General features: G+C 29.0%; 1 protein-coding gene and 1 long non-coding RNA gene across 2 annotated transcripts in view; one reads left to right on the forward strand and one right to left on the reverse strand.

Annotated features, from left to right (window-relative positions):
• The window catches only part of EndoU (Endoribonuclease U-specific), an 18,740-nt gene continuing 1,819 nt past the window's right edge, over positions 1-16,921 (forward strand). Inside the window, exons 1-2 of the mRNA XM_075290544.1 lie at positions 1-509; positions 603-777. Coding sequence (XP_075146659.1) covers positions 257-509; positions 603-777 — 428 coding nt within the window. The 5' untranslated portion in view covers positions 1-256. The remainder of the gene's footprint in view (positions 510-602; positions 778-16,921) is intronic.
• On the reverse strand, positions 4,462-12,020 carry LOC142238778 (uncharacterized). Its single transcript, XR_012722815.1, has 3 exons — positions 11,867-12,020; positions 10,760-10,965; positions 4,462-4,634 (listed from the first exon to the last, which is right to left on the reverse strand). It is a non-coding gene; the product is annotated as an uncharacterized LOC142238778 (long non-coding RNA).

Consider the following 16,921-nt stretch of genomic DNA (forward strand, 5'->3'; position numbering starts at 1 on the left):
GTTGTCTGTAATGAGGAGAATGAGACAAAACAAATGACCAACCATATACAATAGAGGCAAAAAAAAAACCTGAAATAATATTCAGTTTCATTGTAGAGACCCGAAAGTATAGTTGTAGTTATGGTTAGCCAACGCAACCAAAAGGCGGATAATTTTGTAAATCGAAAAATCTATACATAATTAATTATCCAAGGTGTGAGAAAAAGTAACAAAAAAGACATATACGAAAATAATTGCCAAAAATAAAATAAACCCAATGAAATTGGGTAGAATTAAAACTGTTTCACAAAATATCAAAATGCACTCAACACCCGCACCAACCACCATTTACAGCGCCAATAGCACCACAAATGCACCCCCAACAACAACAACGGCGAGACATCGACCCGGTCCCCATATTACAACGAGTACAACTCGCCTGGAAGACGATGAGAAATGTGCAAAACTTAAACGTTTCATTGGCGGAGGAGTGATAATTGTTTTGATTATAATTGGATGGCATTTATATGGTAAGTAGTAGTGGGGGTTACAGTTTTTGAGCCTGATGTTTGTGAAATTTTTTGCGGAAGTCTATTGAATTTCATTTCTCATTTCCCCTCTAGAACATTTCACCTACGACCCGCTCCACAATGTTCCAGAGTCCCCCATGGAGCATGAAATACATGAGTTTACACGTAGCTTGTACGAACTGGAAGTTCAGCACAATCCATACTTGGCGAAAGTCAATTTTCAGGGTAGAACTAAAGCTTCGTTTCGAGATGATAGAGCACCACATCCGTAAGTAAAGCAAATCAATGGCCATGATCGAAACTCTAGAGTTTTACATTTTAATTGTAATTGTTTTTGCATACGAGATTTATTTATGGAGAATGGGGTAAAACCTATAAACCGCAATGTGGAGTACAAATGTGTGTATTAAAGTGGGTGATTTTAAAAAATACTCTTCTACCATAGACTTTGAAAATGTTTGGTCTGCAAATTGTGAGTCGACATAGCTTGCCCATGCTTAATTTATAGACTTAAATGTGCGCCAGCTATTTAAATCAGTGTTACCAAAAAGATAATAGCTAAAAAATCACTCTTCATGTCGTTAATGATAATTATCGTATTTTAATACAATTCAGTTTAAGTTTCACACGAGGTGGTTCATTCTTCCCATAAAAAAGTTCACTTTTTTTCTGTGTAGAAAATAGTATCCCAGTATATCGGAACTAATTAATAATTGACCCTATTGCGGTAAAACTGAAGCGTAGAGCCTCCTTTTTAAGCCATTCGTGGTGAACATGTGCTGAATATGATGGTGCAAAGGAGTTCTGTATAGGGTTGCCTTTTATAATTTGGGATTGGGTAACCCTAATATTGCAATCTTCTAACTGACAACCAAGTGTAAATCTTCACATATTTGAGGTTATGCGTACTCAGAACGTTTTCACATACGAGCGCTATTTGTGTTATTAACAGCAACTTAAAAGATTCATTCCAAAAAATTAAATTTAATCGTGAACATAGAACAAATAGAACCCAATAAAGCAAGCACCAAAAAATGTTCTGAAGTATTCGAATCAGCGTTGCCAAAAAAATTTTATTTTGGACCAACATTTTTCCAAAATTGAACCAAAATTCGTACCAGTGGACCGTTTTTCAAAATTAAATGAATATAATTGAAAAGTTAAAATTTTTCCAAAATTTTACTAATGTTGGATGGAAAATGTTTTTAAAAATTTCATTTCTATAGAAAATTTTTTCAAAATTTTATTTCTATGGAAAATTTTGTCAAAATTTTATTTCTGTAGAAAATTTTTGTCAAAATTTTATTTCTATAGAAAAATTTTTTAAAATTTTATTTCTATAAGAACTTATTTCAAAATTTCATTTCTATAGAAAATTTTGTCAAAATTTTAATTCTATAGAAAATTTTGTCAAAATTTTATTTCTATAGAAAATTTTGTCAAAATTTTATTTCTATAGAAAATGTCAAAAAATTATTTCGTTTTGTTATTGTTGGTTTTTATACCCTTCACGACTACTGTGGTACAGGGTATAATAAGTTTGTGCATTTGTATGTAACGCCAAGAAATATTGGTCATAGACCCATCTTTTAGTATACCGATCGGCTTAGAATTAAATTCTGAGTCGATTTAACGATGTCCGTCTGTCTGTCCGTCCGTCTGTCTGTATATGTAATTTTGTGCACAAAGTACAGCTCGCACTTTAAGTCCGATCGTCCTCAAATTTGGCATAGGGCCGTTTCTTGGGACAGAGACAATCGCTATTGGTTTTGGAAAAAATCGGTTCAGATTTAGATATAGCTGCCATATATATTTATCCCCGATGTGGTCATAGTTAGCGTGTTTATCAACCGATTTTCTTGAAATACCGCACATCGAAATATTTTATGAATCTCGAAAATTTTGCAAAATATCAGCCAAATCGATTCAGATTTAGATATAGCTCCCATATATATCTTTCGTCCGATTTAGACTCATATGACCACAGAGGCCAAAGTTTACTACCGATCTTCGTGAAATTTTGCACAGAGGGTAGCATTGACATTCTACAACTGATTGGTAAATTTGATTGAAATCGGTTCAAATTTAGATATAGCTCCCATATATATCTTTCGTCCGATTTGAACTTATATGGCCACAAAAGCCAGAGTTTTGCCGTGATTTGCTTGCAATTTTGCACAAGGGGTACGTTTAATAGTATCGTTAAGTGTGTCAAATTTTGTTAAAATCGGTTCAGATTTAGATATAGCTCACATATAGATCTTTCGCCCGATTCGGACTTATATGGTCTCAAAAGCCAGAGTTTTGCCCTGACTTACTTCAAATTTTGCACAAGCGGTACTTTTAACGATACTATTGTATGTGTCAAATATGGTCAAAATCGATTCAGATTTAGATATAGCTCCCATATATATATTTCGTCCGATTTGAACTTATATGGCCTCAAAATCTAGGGTTTTGCCGTGATTTGCTTCAAATTTCGCACAAGGAGTACGTTTAGTAGTATAGGTAATTGTGGCAAATTTGGTTGAAATCGGTTCAGATTTAGATATGGCTCCCATATATATCTCCCGTCCGATTTGCACTCATATGACCAGGTGGGCCAAAGTTATACTCCCATTTACGTGAAATTTCGCATAGATAGCAGAATTATTATTCTAACTATGCATGTCAAATTTAGTCAAAATTGTTCAGATTGTATATAGCTCCCATATATACGTACACCAGAGTTGGGGAAATATGGTAGACTGTTTCATATTTTAGATCCATTTTCAATGGAATTTTCCTCCAATTGACTGGATAGTTTCCTCAGAGAATACAAATATGGCCAAAATTCTCACACTTCACTCAGAGAAGAATGAACCCCGCCACGAGTTAAAATGAACTTACCTGTGAGAAAATTGAACTTCGTATGTCGCCAAAGAAATTGGTACCAACAGCAAGTTCATAAAGTTATTTCAATTTAAGAAAGAAATTGTACTAACAGTTAGTTAAACAGTATTTTACTACAATACCTGGTTGGAATTCATGAGTACATTTACATCAAAGGTAAGTTAAAAAAAAACAGTCAACGAATGCATGTAACAGCAATATAGTTCAAATTTTATTTGTTGGAACAAACTAAAGTACCAACTGTTATACTTTCGAACTTGTAACAAATATGAGTTGTAGGTAGGTAGAGTAAAGAATACACGACGTTAAGTTGACATTTACTTTCACTTGATTAGTTCTTTATCGAAAATAAGTTTATATTTGCATGCTGTTAATACTATTTTTAATGGTGTTTAGTACACTTGGTACACAAATCTGAGTATATTTGCCTTATGTAGGAGTAAAAAGTTTTTACTACTTGAATTACAATGCAATCTCTGTAGGTACTATCATTACTGAGATCAAGTAAATAAATAGTACGTTTTAATATTTTTTGCTTGTGAGAAAGAATTTTTTAATAATAATTGAAATAACTTGAACTCACATAAAGTGTACATTTTCTAATATGGAGGTAAACATGTAATTACATGGAATAGTATTTACTCGTGAATGAGTTAATATATCATGGTACGGAGTTTACAAATTCAATAAGAACATATTAGATAAAAGTCCAATTGTACTCTCAGAAATACTTTTGGTAATAGCAATAGGTAGAACATTTGCTCATATTAAGTTCAAATATCAAAATCGATGTACTACCGTATAGTAAATTTTTTCTACCGCCCAGCCTGTTTGTAATAAATATGCATTTTTGTCTCTTCATAGAGTTCAATTAAATCTTTATTTTTATAAGGTTCTTTTATAGAATTGTAGACAAACATTAATGTAATTATGCTTTAAATTTATATTTATTTTAAGAATTCTATGCTTTTTCATTTTTAGGAAATTTTAAAAAACAATTGTTAAATTATGCAATTTTATTATATTTTTGGTTTCTTATAATTGGAATATATACAAACGTCTTAACTTTTTTATTTTATGTACATAAATTTTAATAATTTTTAAATATTAAAATTCAAATCATGCATTTGATTATCAGCTCTTCAAGTCACTGGCCGTCAGATGAGAAGATATTTTTGTAACATATCTGAAAGTAAAACCCAAACAGTAAACCATTTCTCGTTTGAGGATATCCTGTGAGATGGAAAAATATATGTTTAATTTAAGCTGGAAAACTAACAAACAATTTGTATTTTTTGAGAAATGAAAAATGTTTAGGAAACATTAAAAAATAATGAATATTTTTACGTTTTATAAATTTTATTATATATTATAATAATTTGAACAAAATAAAAAAGAAAAATAATTTTGAATATATACTAGATTAGAAAGGAAAATCAAATTTTATAGTCTTCTAGACTATTAACCACAAGTTCACATTAAAGATTAAAACATAGCGAAATTGTAAGTGAATAAAAATAAAGAATAAGGACAACGTTAAAATAATGGGACATACAATTTCATGAAAACATATAAATGTTTGGTATTAATAATATAACGATTTCTATACAAAATACATGAAGATAAATTATTTTGTCACTTGAAACTATTTTATCATTCAGCTGTTGAATGTAACTACTAATAAAGAGGCTTTGGTCTAAGTAAGTATTTTCCATTTAAAATTGTCATGTGAATTGGAGGAGAGACTATGTCTTCTGCTTCTAAAATAATAAATTGATCAGTCTCAGGTTCAATGAAATACGATAAATAATGTCTTTCGTAATATAAAACTTTAATTTGTTTACAAAGCATTGAAATCTTCCCATTCAGAATAAAAATTTCAGATATTATAAAGGCGCAAAATCTGGGATTATAATTATATATAACAAACCCTTTTTTATACACCGTTCCATATCGTGTGAAGTTTTGATAACATTCTATAGCGTCCAATTCAGTTGTTGCTATGTGGCTTTTTAGTTGATCATAAAATTGAGAATTTGGAGAACAGTATATTGGAGGACTTAGTTGAATGGTATCATATTTGAAATTTACAATGAAATCCGCAAAAGAAAAACAAAATTTTATTGCCAATGACAATTGAACATTTTTTCTAGACATTATATTTTTAGTGTATGTCTTCAACTGTCTATGCTTAGACTCAAAGCCAAATGTCCATAAAAATTTAAGCGGGCCTGATTGCTCTATTAACTGGCAATAGTGGATAAGGAAATGGTGTTTTGGCTTGAGCGTGTCGGAAAAGATTTTGCAATATTCTGTGTTATGGAACTTAATGTGAGCTTTTAGATTTATTATGTCTAGATTTGAAAAACTCGGCTGAAGCAGAATATCTACCAATTCTACTAAGTTCATTAGAAAATTCCAGACTTTGCTGTCGGTGTCAACTAAATCACCAACCATGACAGGAAAAAAATGTACGAAAGTGAGCATTTCACGAGCTGACATTTTTAAGTTTGATGAAAGAAGATTCTTTTCACTGATTCGAGGAGACTTATTGCCATTTTCTGTTTCTCCGTAATCAAAAAATTCTTTACGAATATTTAGTAAGTCCAAATCAAAAGCATTTTCTTTTATCAAACCTAAAATAATTTGGGGCATGTCATATTTTAGGACACCTTCAAAAATATCGTGAAGTAAATCCGCATAAAAATTTTCAATAACATGAAATTTTGATATTTTATTAAAAATAGAAACTTCACGAATTCCTGCCTTTTGTGGATCACTAGCATGAAGTGTGTAACTACCAATGTTCCTTTTCTTGAAATAATCTTCTTCTGAAGCAACTTGACTCTCTTTTTTATTCATCGTACAAAATCTACAAAAGTAGTTCGCTGAATATGAGCGTGAAAAACCTAGAACATTATTAAGAGCCAAATTGTCTCCCACAACTAGTCCCAAACAAACAAAAACCTTTCTTTTTATTCCACCTTTTTCTATCAAAATTCCATTACTCTCTATTTCATTTAAAGTTTCAATGAGCTTATAGAAGCACTTTTCATTACCGAGGTTTTTTACGTCCACTGACTTAAATAATGCCGCAATAAATATATTGTCTAGCTTAAATTTTAATGGAATTGGAGCGGAGGGAAATGAGTAGTATATGGCCAATAGGCTTGAAGAATGTGACCCCAAAGGATTATTGATTTCGAAGTCATCGAAATATAATAAGTATGGAATATATAAATCTTTTCCTCTTACATGTCGAATCTTATCTTTCCAAAGCTTACCACAACAAAAATTTTTAAGATTGTTGTTGTTATTAAAATTCTTAATATTTTCTTCGAAACCTTCCAATACACCGTCGAGCTCAAAAAACTTCTTCATTTGAAATTTTATTGGAAATATTACACCTTTGTTTTGTACTACATCTTGTGAAGTAAAATGTTTTAGTTGCAAGTTCGCAATGGTGTTGTTTATAGAGACTAGTTTTGGGCTTTCATATAAATTCATTTTTTTTAATTTTTGTATAAATTTGTATTCAGAATCAATTGTATCAAAAGGCTTGTCGCAAAAAGAAGCAATACGACTAAGATAGCTCTCTGTATTATCCAAAGATTCCGACCGCAGACCTTTCAAAACTTTCATTATTTCATTTTTAATAGGATGTGTAATATTATACTTAATATTATTCTGAATATCTTTTGCCTGCTTTCTAGAAAAATGTGGGTTTGCATAATTTCTAAGAGTCAAAGTAAAGGAACTTTCTGTGAAAGCCAAATGAGAATGAGAGACACATTCTGCAGTGTTCTCAGAAAAATAATTTGTGTTTGGAGGCGAATAAGAATCGTGTCTTTCATTTTGGGAATAAACAGACAGAAATTCACAAGAGCGCAATATTGACCTCTGTGGCTCGATGAGTTTTTCATGGATATTTTCTGAACTTGTGGCATTTTTTGTACTACATTTAAAGACTTCGTTTACCATATGTTTTGAAAAGTTTTTAAAACAATCAAATTTTTGTGTACATTTTGGAAATCCACACTCATATGCTTGATTGGATAAGAGATGATGTAAATGTTTCAAGTGACAAAATAACTTTTTACAGTCATCAAATTTTTCATTACAAACAAAACAGTTCAAATTCATTTTTATAGTTTTGGATTTTGGAGAAATATATATAAGTCAAAGATTTTTTTTAATATATGTATTTTGTACTGATATATGTTTTATACTCAAAATACCTAGAAATTCTTAATATCATTCAACACTGTTATTAATATGTTATCTTTTTCATTATTTTTAAGGGGTATTTCATAAAAATAACATTGAATAAAACGCCAAACTGTTTGACAATCATGGGGATATTTCAAATCTAAAATTTGAAATATTTTAAATCCTACGTCAATGGCTTGTATAATATTATTTAGCTTGTAGAAAATATTTGCGTAAAAAATAAATACATCTGAGAACTCTTCGCTGGATTTTCCAATTCCACATACAATCGGTTGTAGCGTTTCTCGTTTTTAAAAACAATCTGTCAATTTTTAATTTTATTTGAGACTGTAATTCTGTTATTGTAGGGGCCCAGAGCAAAAAAGCATTTCTCGAATCGGCAACTGTTGTTTTGTGGAAGTTTCTTTTCTTCGTTTCAATATCTATTGTGCAAATTCGTGTGCTTGGCTTCAATACTTCATGTATAAAATTCAATATTATCAGTGCTCGATTTTCTGAAACCCGAAAAAATCGAAATTAAAAACTTGAATTGCTCCAATTAATTTTTTAATTAAAGTTTCTTAAATCGTGAAAATGATAGTATTATTTATTGGTTCACATTTCTTAATTGAGACAATCAGTACCTATTATTTATCAATATAAATATTTATTTATAAGTATTTTTCCTTAGTTTCCTTAAGGAAACTAAAAGTATGAAAATACTTCAATTATTCTTCTTATTGGAAATATTTAATTATTTTAATTAAATATTTAAATAAAATGTTATTTGGTATAATTAACATTTCGATTGCAAGTTTTAAAGATACAATCATTTTCTTAATTGGCCTTATTTTGGAGATCTTTTTTTCTGTGTCATTAATACACAGAAAAAATATCGCTTTTAATTTTTAACTAAAAATGGTTTTCAAACAATCAATTGTTATTCCCAATAAAAACTCTAAGCCAATTCAGAAAGTAATTGAAAAATTACCTTTTTTAATTAAAAAAATAATGCAGTTTTGTCAACATCAATTAAATTTTAATTGAATCAATTAAAAAATTAATTGAACTTTGCTAATAAAATCAATTAATTTTTTAATCAAGAAATTTTTCTATGTCCAATTAAAACTGTGATCGATACTATCATTTTCGTAATTGAAGACATTTCAATTAAAAAATTAATTGGATCAATTAATTTCGTGACTGAATCAGAAAAAAAAATTTTGTGAATAATCAAAAAAATGTTTCTGCTAATAAACTATATAGAAAAATAAATATTGTAATATCTTGAGAAAATTTATGCAATATGGAAATTTATATACTAGAACTTATATCTGAACCACTCAATTTATTTAAGAGTTCGATTTTGTCAGCATTTGAAATTTTCTGCTCCATTAGTTTTGAAATAGATTTTGAAAATGACTCCCATTTTTCGAACAACAAATTTTCTTTTCCTGGATATTTTGTGGTAAAGTCGGCAACAATCAATAAGTAATGTATTTTTATATAAGAAATAGCTCCATTTATGTCAATAGTTTCTAAATTATACCAGTTTGTAACCAAACGATTGTTTGAAAAGCGGCCACTCTTCCAATAGATCATTCAATGTGCAAATCTCCCGAATACATTTTTGCCTAATATGAAAAGTTGCACTCCATTTTTCTAAAATTTCATCAAATGGCTCTACATTGTACTTAAGCCATTCTGTATATATTACATCGTTATTTTCTGAAATTTGAAGTCAAATATTTCTTTTAATGAAATAATCTATTTTGAAGCAGTCTTTGCGCCCATTGTAAAAAATAATGCAGAACATAAAACAAATTAAAAAGTAAAAGCAAATTTTTCGCCATAAAAAAATTGAGTCAAAGACAACTCATTTTCAGGAGTGTTAGAAAAACTAACGTTTATTTGCCAACTACATTTGTAATCTTAGCTCTTTGCGAAAAATAGGGGAGGTATCGTTACCCCGAATGTCGCTATGTCCCGGGATTAGCTCCCCGCCGCTCCCGCAAAGGCTGAGTACAAATTACCGATCTTACAGTATAACTATCCATAGTAATGATAAACAATTACATCACTGGCGAATTTTTGTCTTTACTTTTTTAACTTAAGATAGGGTCCACATTAATTTATTACAAAGTCACATAAATTAACCTTCTCATTGCCTGCAGCTATTTGTTTTGATATTAAAAGTGCTAAAAAAAACGTAAAAACCTATTTTCAATATGCGATATATTGGAAATAGCTACTTACATAATTATAACACCGTAAAATTTTAGAACAAATAAGTACTATGCAATCAGAAGGAATAACCATGTCTACTTCCAAAAAGATGTAAATATCCTAGTACCTATACCAGAATTAACGACTGGCTCATCTTGAATTTCCATAACTGTTTCGACGGACGTGGAAGCAGCCCACAAACCTTCCTTTCTTAGTTTCCCAATGGAGTTGTGATATTTGCTATATAAACATCCAGCAGGTTTTCTTCCCGCCTTTTTTATAAAATATATGTCCTAGTATAAGTGAAAAATGCTGGTTAAACCATAAAAATACAAACACAAGAATCCTAACAAAAACTATTTCAAGTCAAACTTACTTTACTTTCATTAGGGAATATTGTAGAAATTTCATTAGCGAATGAATCAAACATTTGTGGTGAAGTTTTCACATTATTTTCCAATAGGTATTCGGTAATACAATTTGATAAAATTCGGCGATATTTGCTATTTAAGGCGTTTTTATTTGCATAATATTCCATTATGTATTTTCCATTCAGAGATTCACTTAAAATTTGCAAAACAGAAACCTAGAAATATGTTGTGTATGTTTTTAATATTAGTAAATTCTACCTGCACAAAACAAAACTTCCGTAGCTAACATTACACTAAATTTAATTTATTTTTATTGCAAAAAATTCTTTGTTTTTAGTTAAATTTTATTATTATTTTGGTATAAATAAGATTACTTTTTTTAATGTTTTTTTAACCTATAACATGCTCTATAAAAAGCGCCCAAATTAATTTTTTTATTTAATAAAAATTCTACAAATAGTTTTGAAATATTAATTTTTCACTACTATTGAACTTCATGTTCAATAGTAGATAATATATAATAATGGGGCAATAATAATTTGTAAAACTTACCTCGCTTACACTAGTTTTGGGTATGGGCAGCTCAAATATGCAGTTGTTATGTGAAACGCTGGGATTATCTGATGCAAACTGCTGCTGTTGCCAAATTTTCAAATGATATTCGAAAATAATTTGCTCTCCGTAACGGCTTCGCGGAATTATAACATCCAAATGGCTTTTTGTAATAAATTTCAAGCTTTCTTCATTGATTGAATGTTCTATATTAAGATAATGAACAAATGTAAATTTAAACACATATTTAAAAAGTTAAATAATGTTTAAATAAATTATTTCAAGAAGCAACTAAAATGCCTAAATCTAAATGTTCACTATATCCGTTTTTATTAAAAATGTTTTCCATTTTCCTATTTCATATAAATATTATTTGTAATGCAAAGATTTGTGTAAATACCGATCGAATGCGATAATCAAAAAATGTGGCATCTCTATAATTCAACCCTTTTTTTCTACATTCAATGACTGCTTTGATCATAGGCAACTAAATGAGGAATATACTTAAGCTAATACATGCATTTCACTATTGCTAAACACGATTGTTTTTTCTGGCCACTCGTCTTGCTATTGCTATTCTCTTTTTCGCTACAGTTATGTTCTGCTTGAATACCAGCGTACAAAAAACATTTTTGTTAGTTGTTGCTGTGCTGCACTTGCATGACGCTCAAAAACACACACACATATATATATGGTATATACCAACTTTGCATAGAAATCAAAGCACATGAACAAAATTCGATATAATTAATGAGTATATTGTTTTTCTCCCAAACTAGTTAATAAAATGCTTCTACTTCGTAACACTTGCATAAATTCTATAATTATTTCGGTTCACAATAAATAGTTTAGTTTTTTAAAAACATTTACTCAAACACATCGCGCATTAGAAGACAACAAAACCAAAAACAAATAAGTATGTACGAAAAACTTTGTGTTGTTTTCTGTTGTTCTGTACCTACATGACGCTCGCAAACACATAGTTACAAGCTTTACATAGAAATCATATCACTTAAACAAAATTCGATAGAATTAATGTACATGTTGTATTTGTAAAATTTTGATAATTATGTGATTTGCCGGTTTCACTATTTTCCACATACTTACCTTCTAAAATTTATATAAATTTTTCTCCATGAAGATTTTTCAAAATTGATTGCAAATTATTTTCTTTTATTTTTTCTTCCATTTCACTTCACTTTAACTTGCACTTCCATAGACAGATAGTTACCGACTGAGAGCTTAGTAGCAACGTATGCACTATTGATGATACACTTTAACAACAGTGATGGCACATGTCCATATGTACTGTACATCAGAGGAAATAGTACGAGACACATGGCATGTGGTACAGAATAATTTAACGATGTCACCAATTAAACATTTTTTTACATAATTTGATATAAAAAAATTTATTAAATTATAATTAAAATTTTTACTTAATGGAATGTTATGACTTTCAAAAACTTGTGTTTCTGCAAACTCCAATACAAGATGGAAATCGGCTAAAAGTGTAAGGGAAAATAAAAACATAAGTTGTCATGGCAATGTTGATAAAAGTTGGGGAAAAACAATGGGTCCTATGTGTAGAAGAAAAGTAATTTGAAAACACGAAGTGAATATTACAAATTAATTAATTTCAAAATATCTACACTGATTTTATAGTTTAGTATCGCGACTGTTGCCTTTCGCTGGGATTACCATTTTAATTTTATAGATTGAATGAAAGAACTTATTGCTTTATTGATGCGTAAAACACTTTCAGCTGATAGTTTGAACAGAGAATATATTGTCCATATCTATATTGCTAATTACGAAAAGAAACAAATTTGAAATTGAACTAATTTTAACAAAAAAAGTCAAACAGCGTCTGCCAATTGCTTGGAGAAATGTAAAATATTTAAACTAGTTGTGAATGTGAACATACTTATGGAGCAACTGCACCTAGCACCAGGGTTTGAAGACCACGAAAAAATTTAGATATTTTTGGTTATATAATGTTCTATATTTAAACAAACAAGATCGAATAAGAAACAAAATAACTCAAATATTTTTGGGTATTTTCCCAATTCTGTAGACACTTCATTGTATTTGGGCATTAACAGAGGAAAACAATTAGTTCTGTGCTATATTTTCATTAATAGTACCCAAACTATCATTTTCAAACAATACATTGCATACATAACAATAATATATATGCAATGTATTGTTTGTATATTTTAGTCTGTAAGGATTTTTGTATCTATAGACGTAATAAATAAAAAATGTACATAATGTACAAAATTAAGGTACAAAAGGCCAATGCCAACACATAGAGATCGGATAGAATATGAAACCTTCTCAATTGCCACAACAGAGAGAATAAAAAATATTGAATCGCGCGAACGGAGCTAACCTTTTATGTATGCGTTGTTCATATGTAAACACAACCATAGCGAAAGGCGAATACTTGTTATTATTATGGGGAGCCAAAAATTCTCAACGGGACACCGTGACTAGCGGCTAACGGGGAAAATTAAAATCTGATATATTTCTTTGCCGATAAATAGGATTTTTTGCTGACAGTATTAATGTATTTGTACCCCGTCGAAAAATGTTTCGCATACCGCCTAACGTTATGATTATGTTTTTTTTGGGGATTTTACATAAAAACATGGTAACGCTAATTTGGCTCCTAACGATTCTCTCATATTAAAATTAGTTATATAATACAAAAACGTAAATAATTATTTACCAGTGATATGTTCATACTGTATTGATCAGTAGTTTATATCAATTCATACTGAATAAGAACTTGTTCGTAGTTCGCTCTTACAAAAATTTAAATTTAACTTCTTACCTACGAATTTTTGTAAAAAGTTGTCATCCAGTAAAAATATATCTGTTCATTTTTACAAAATGGAAATATAGTTATTAACTTATAGGAAGGAAATATCTTCCATATTTGGGAGTACATACGTACTCAGGAATTTAATATAACAATATCTAATATTAGTTATTGGTTTACAGGTTAAACGGAACTAAGTACCTAATTGTACTAATTATATACTCCACCCGAAAATTTTTGTTCTATTCATAAATATGACTCACTATTTTTCTGCATAATAGCTAGTGGTATAATATACTCTCAGTCAGTTAAAATTCCTCCCATGCAATATATTTTAACTAATGTTAAGTAAAAAAGTTTGAACTGTGTCTTATTATGGACTATACACATGATTACGACACTAATTTTTTTGAGACCAGTAAAAAATGCTGTTCTTTCGTAGTTAAAGCATACTTAATATTAAAATTTTTGTTAAACAAGTGCTTCGTCATAACGAGTAGTTGAATTTAATTAAACCTAAGTAAACTTTTACGATATTTCGGAAAAACATATACTCATGACTAAGAAATCGGCTTGAGTCCATTTACTTACTAAAGGGAAGGATATGGCCATTCTGAGTGTACTTCAGATAAGTTCATTTTACAACAACAAAGTAAATTTTCTTCACTTGTAGGTAAATTTAACTAACTGTAAATAAAAATCATGAACTTACCATTAATATGAAATTTACTCGTAGTTACGATATGCATTTTTCTGAGTGTTTACACAAAATTCTGTGATGATTTCCCCATATCTTAGCCATATGAACCACGCTACAATGCCAAAATTTCCACTGAACGGATGAGTTTTAAATAAGGCTCCAAGTCGCCCGACTTGACCAAATAATATATCACAACCCACACTTGACCACATATCTTGGCGAGATCTAACCAATATCCTTGTAAAATCGCCACTGCTGAGTAGCAAAAATTGTAAATATTACTCTAATTGTCCTATATCTTGAATACATATGTATCGCCTGAAAAATCATAAATCTCTTTTGTACAATTGCATTAAAATTTCTCTCGCTTCATATTTCCCATATTTTTTACTAACATTGTGTTTCATCCCAGGGCGTTAGCCGATTTAAATTTTAATTCTAGAGTTTTTGTAGAAGTACAAAAAATTGTTTCCATTAAAAGTATTTGTATCTGGAAATGCAAACTTTTATATAGCTCCCAGCAAATTTTAAGTAGTTGAGATGGTAACACAAATGTTTGTCTACATAGTGGTGAAGGGTATAATATAGTCGGCTCCGCCCGACTTTAGACTTTACTTACTTGTTTTTTTATTATTGTTGTTGTTTTTGATTTCAGCTTAAAACCACGCATTGACTAAACTACAAGTGTAGTTTAACCAACAGAGGAAAAGAATGTTTGTCAAATTTATTTGGGCAAAGTCCTATAGACTGCAAAATGGTTGGATGGACGCACGTATCGGAAATACCACATTCCTTATCAGCATCCTCTACTTGCAGCAAAACTAACACCCAATTATCAGAATAAATTCGGGCAGTTCACTAAACCCAAAAGTAAACCACACTTCAACCTTCCGAAAAAGTTTTCCACGATAGCCAGCTTAGTTTAGTCTAAGCTGAAATCAAAAACAAGAACAACGATTAAAAAAATATATATTTCAATAGAAAATTTTGTCAAAATTTTATTTCTATAGAAATTTTTGTCAAAATTTTATTTCTATAGAAAATTTTGTCAACATTTTATTTCTATAGAAAATTTTGTCAAAATTTTATTTCTATAGAAAATTTTGTCCAAATTTAATTTCTATAGAAAATTTAGTCCAAATTTTATTTCTATAGAAAATTTTTGTAAAAATTGTATTTCTATAGAAAATGTTGTCAAAATTGTATTTCTATAGAAAATGTTGTCAAAATTTTATTTCTATAGAAATTTTATCAAAATTTTATTTCTATAGAAAATTTTGTCAAAATTTTATTTCAATAAAAAATTTTGTCCAAATTTTATTTCAATAGAAAATTTTGTCCAAATTTTATTTCTAAAGAAAATTTTGTACAAATTTCATTTCTATATAAAATTTTTGTCAAAATGTTATTATATAATATAATTTCTATAGAAAATTTTTGTCAACTTTTTATTTCTATAGAAAATTTTGTCGACATTTTATTTATATATTAATTTTTGTTAAATTTTTATTTCTATAGAAAATTATGTACATATTTAATTTCTGTAGAAAATTTTTGTCAAAATTTTATTTCTATAGAAAATTTTATCAACATTTTATTTCTATAGATTTTTTTTTGTCAAATTTTTATTTCTATAAAAAATTTTGTGAAAATTGTATTTCTATAGAAAATTTTGTACAAAATTAATTTCTATTGAAAATTTTGTCAAAATTTTATTTCTATAAAAAATCTTGTCAAAATTTTATTTATATTTAAAATTTTTTCTATAGAAAATTTTGTCAAAATTTTATTTTTAAAAAATTTTGTCAACATTTTATTTCTTTAGGAAATTTTGCCAAAATTCCATTTCTTTAGGAAATTTTATCAAAATTCACAAAATTTTATTGCTATATAAAATGTTTGCATAATTTTGTATCCATACAAAATTTTGTTAATGTTTATTTCTGTATAAAAGTTTGGCAACATTTTGTGTCTATAGACAATTTTGTCAAAATTTTTTTTCTACAGAAAATGTTGTCACAATTTTAAAAATTTTGAAAAATTGTCGATTTGACGAATATTGACCAAAATCAACCAAATTCCATTTGTTTGTTGTTGTCACATAAAATTACCCACTTAAATTCCCAAATTTGTGGAAATTCCCCACCAAATCCCTAAGTCCCCAACACAAAATGTGTGTACCCATCGATTAAAAGATATCCCCGATTTGGGGAAAAATCCCCAATATATTTTCAACACTGATATTCGGTGCTAAGTTGCAATTCACTTTTAATTTTGGGTTTGCTTACTAAATACTAGATCGCAAACCTTAATTTATTCGCTGTTTGTCATGTAAAAGCCCATTTATAAACGTGTTAAATGAAATTTAAAATTCGAAATTCAAACTCGCTTTCAAGTATAAATTATGCCATTTTTCAAGTAGAATGCATCTTTAAAATAAAGTTTTGAATAGCATTTCCTACTTTTTAATGCGTTTACCTTCGTAGTCAAAATAAATAAAGTTAACGAAATTAAAGACAATTTTATAAATTTTGAGGAATTTTTAGAAATTTTAAATACTAGTTGACCTTACCATTTATGTAAAGATACCCAAATCACCTAACTCTAAGGAAAAAACTTCTTCAATGAAAGTTTT

Source organism: Haematobia irritans, chromosome 1 (genome assembly GCF_050003625.1).
Source record: "Haematobia irritans isolate KBUSLIRL chromosome 1, ASM5000362v1, whole genome shotgun sequence".
Classification (NCBI taxonomy): domain Eukaryota; kingdom Metazoa; phylum Arthropoda; class Insecta; order Diptera; family Muscidae; genus Haematobia; species Haematobia irritans.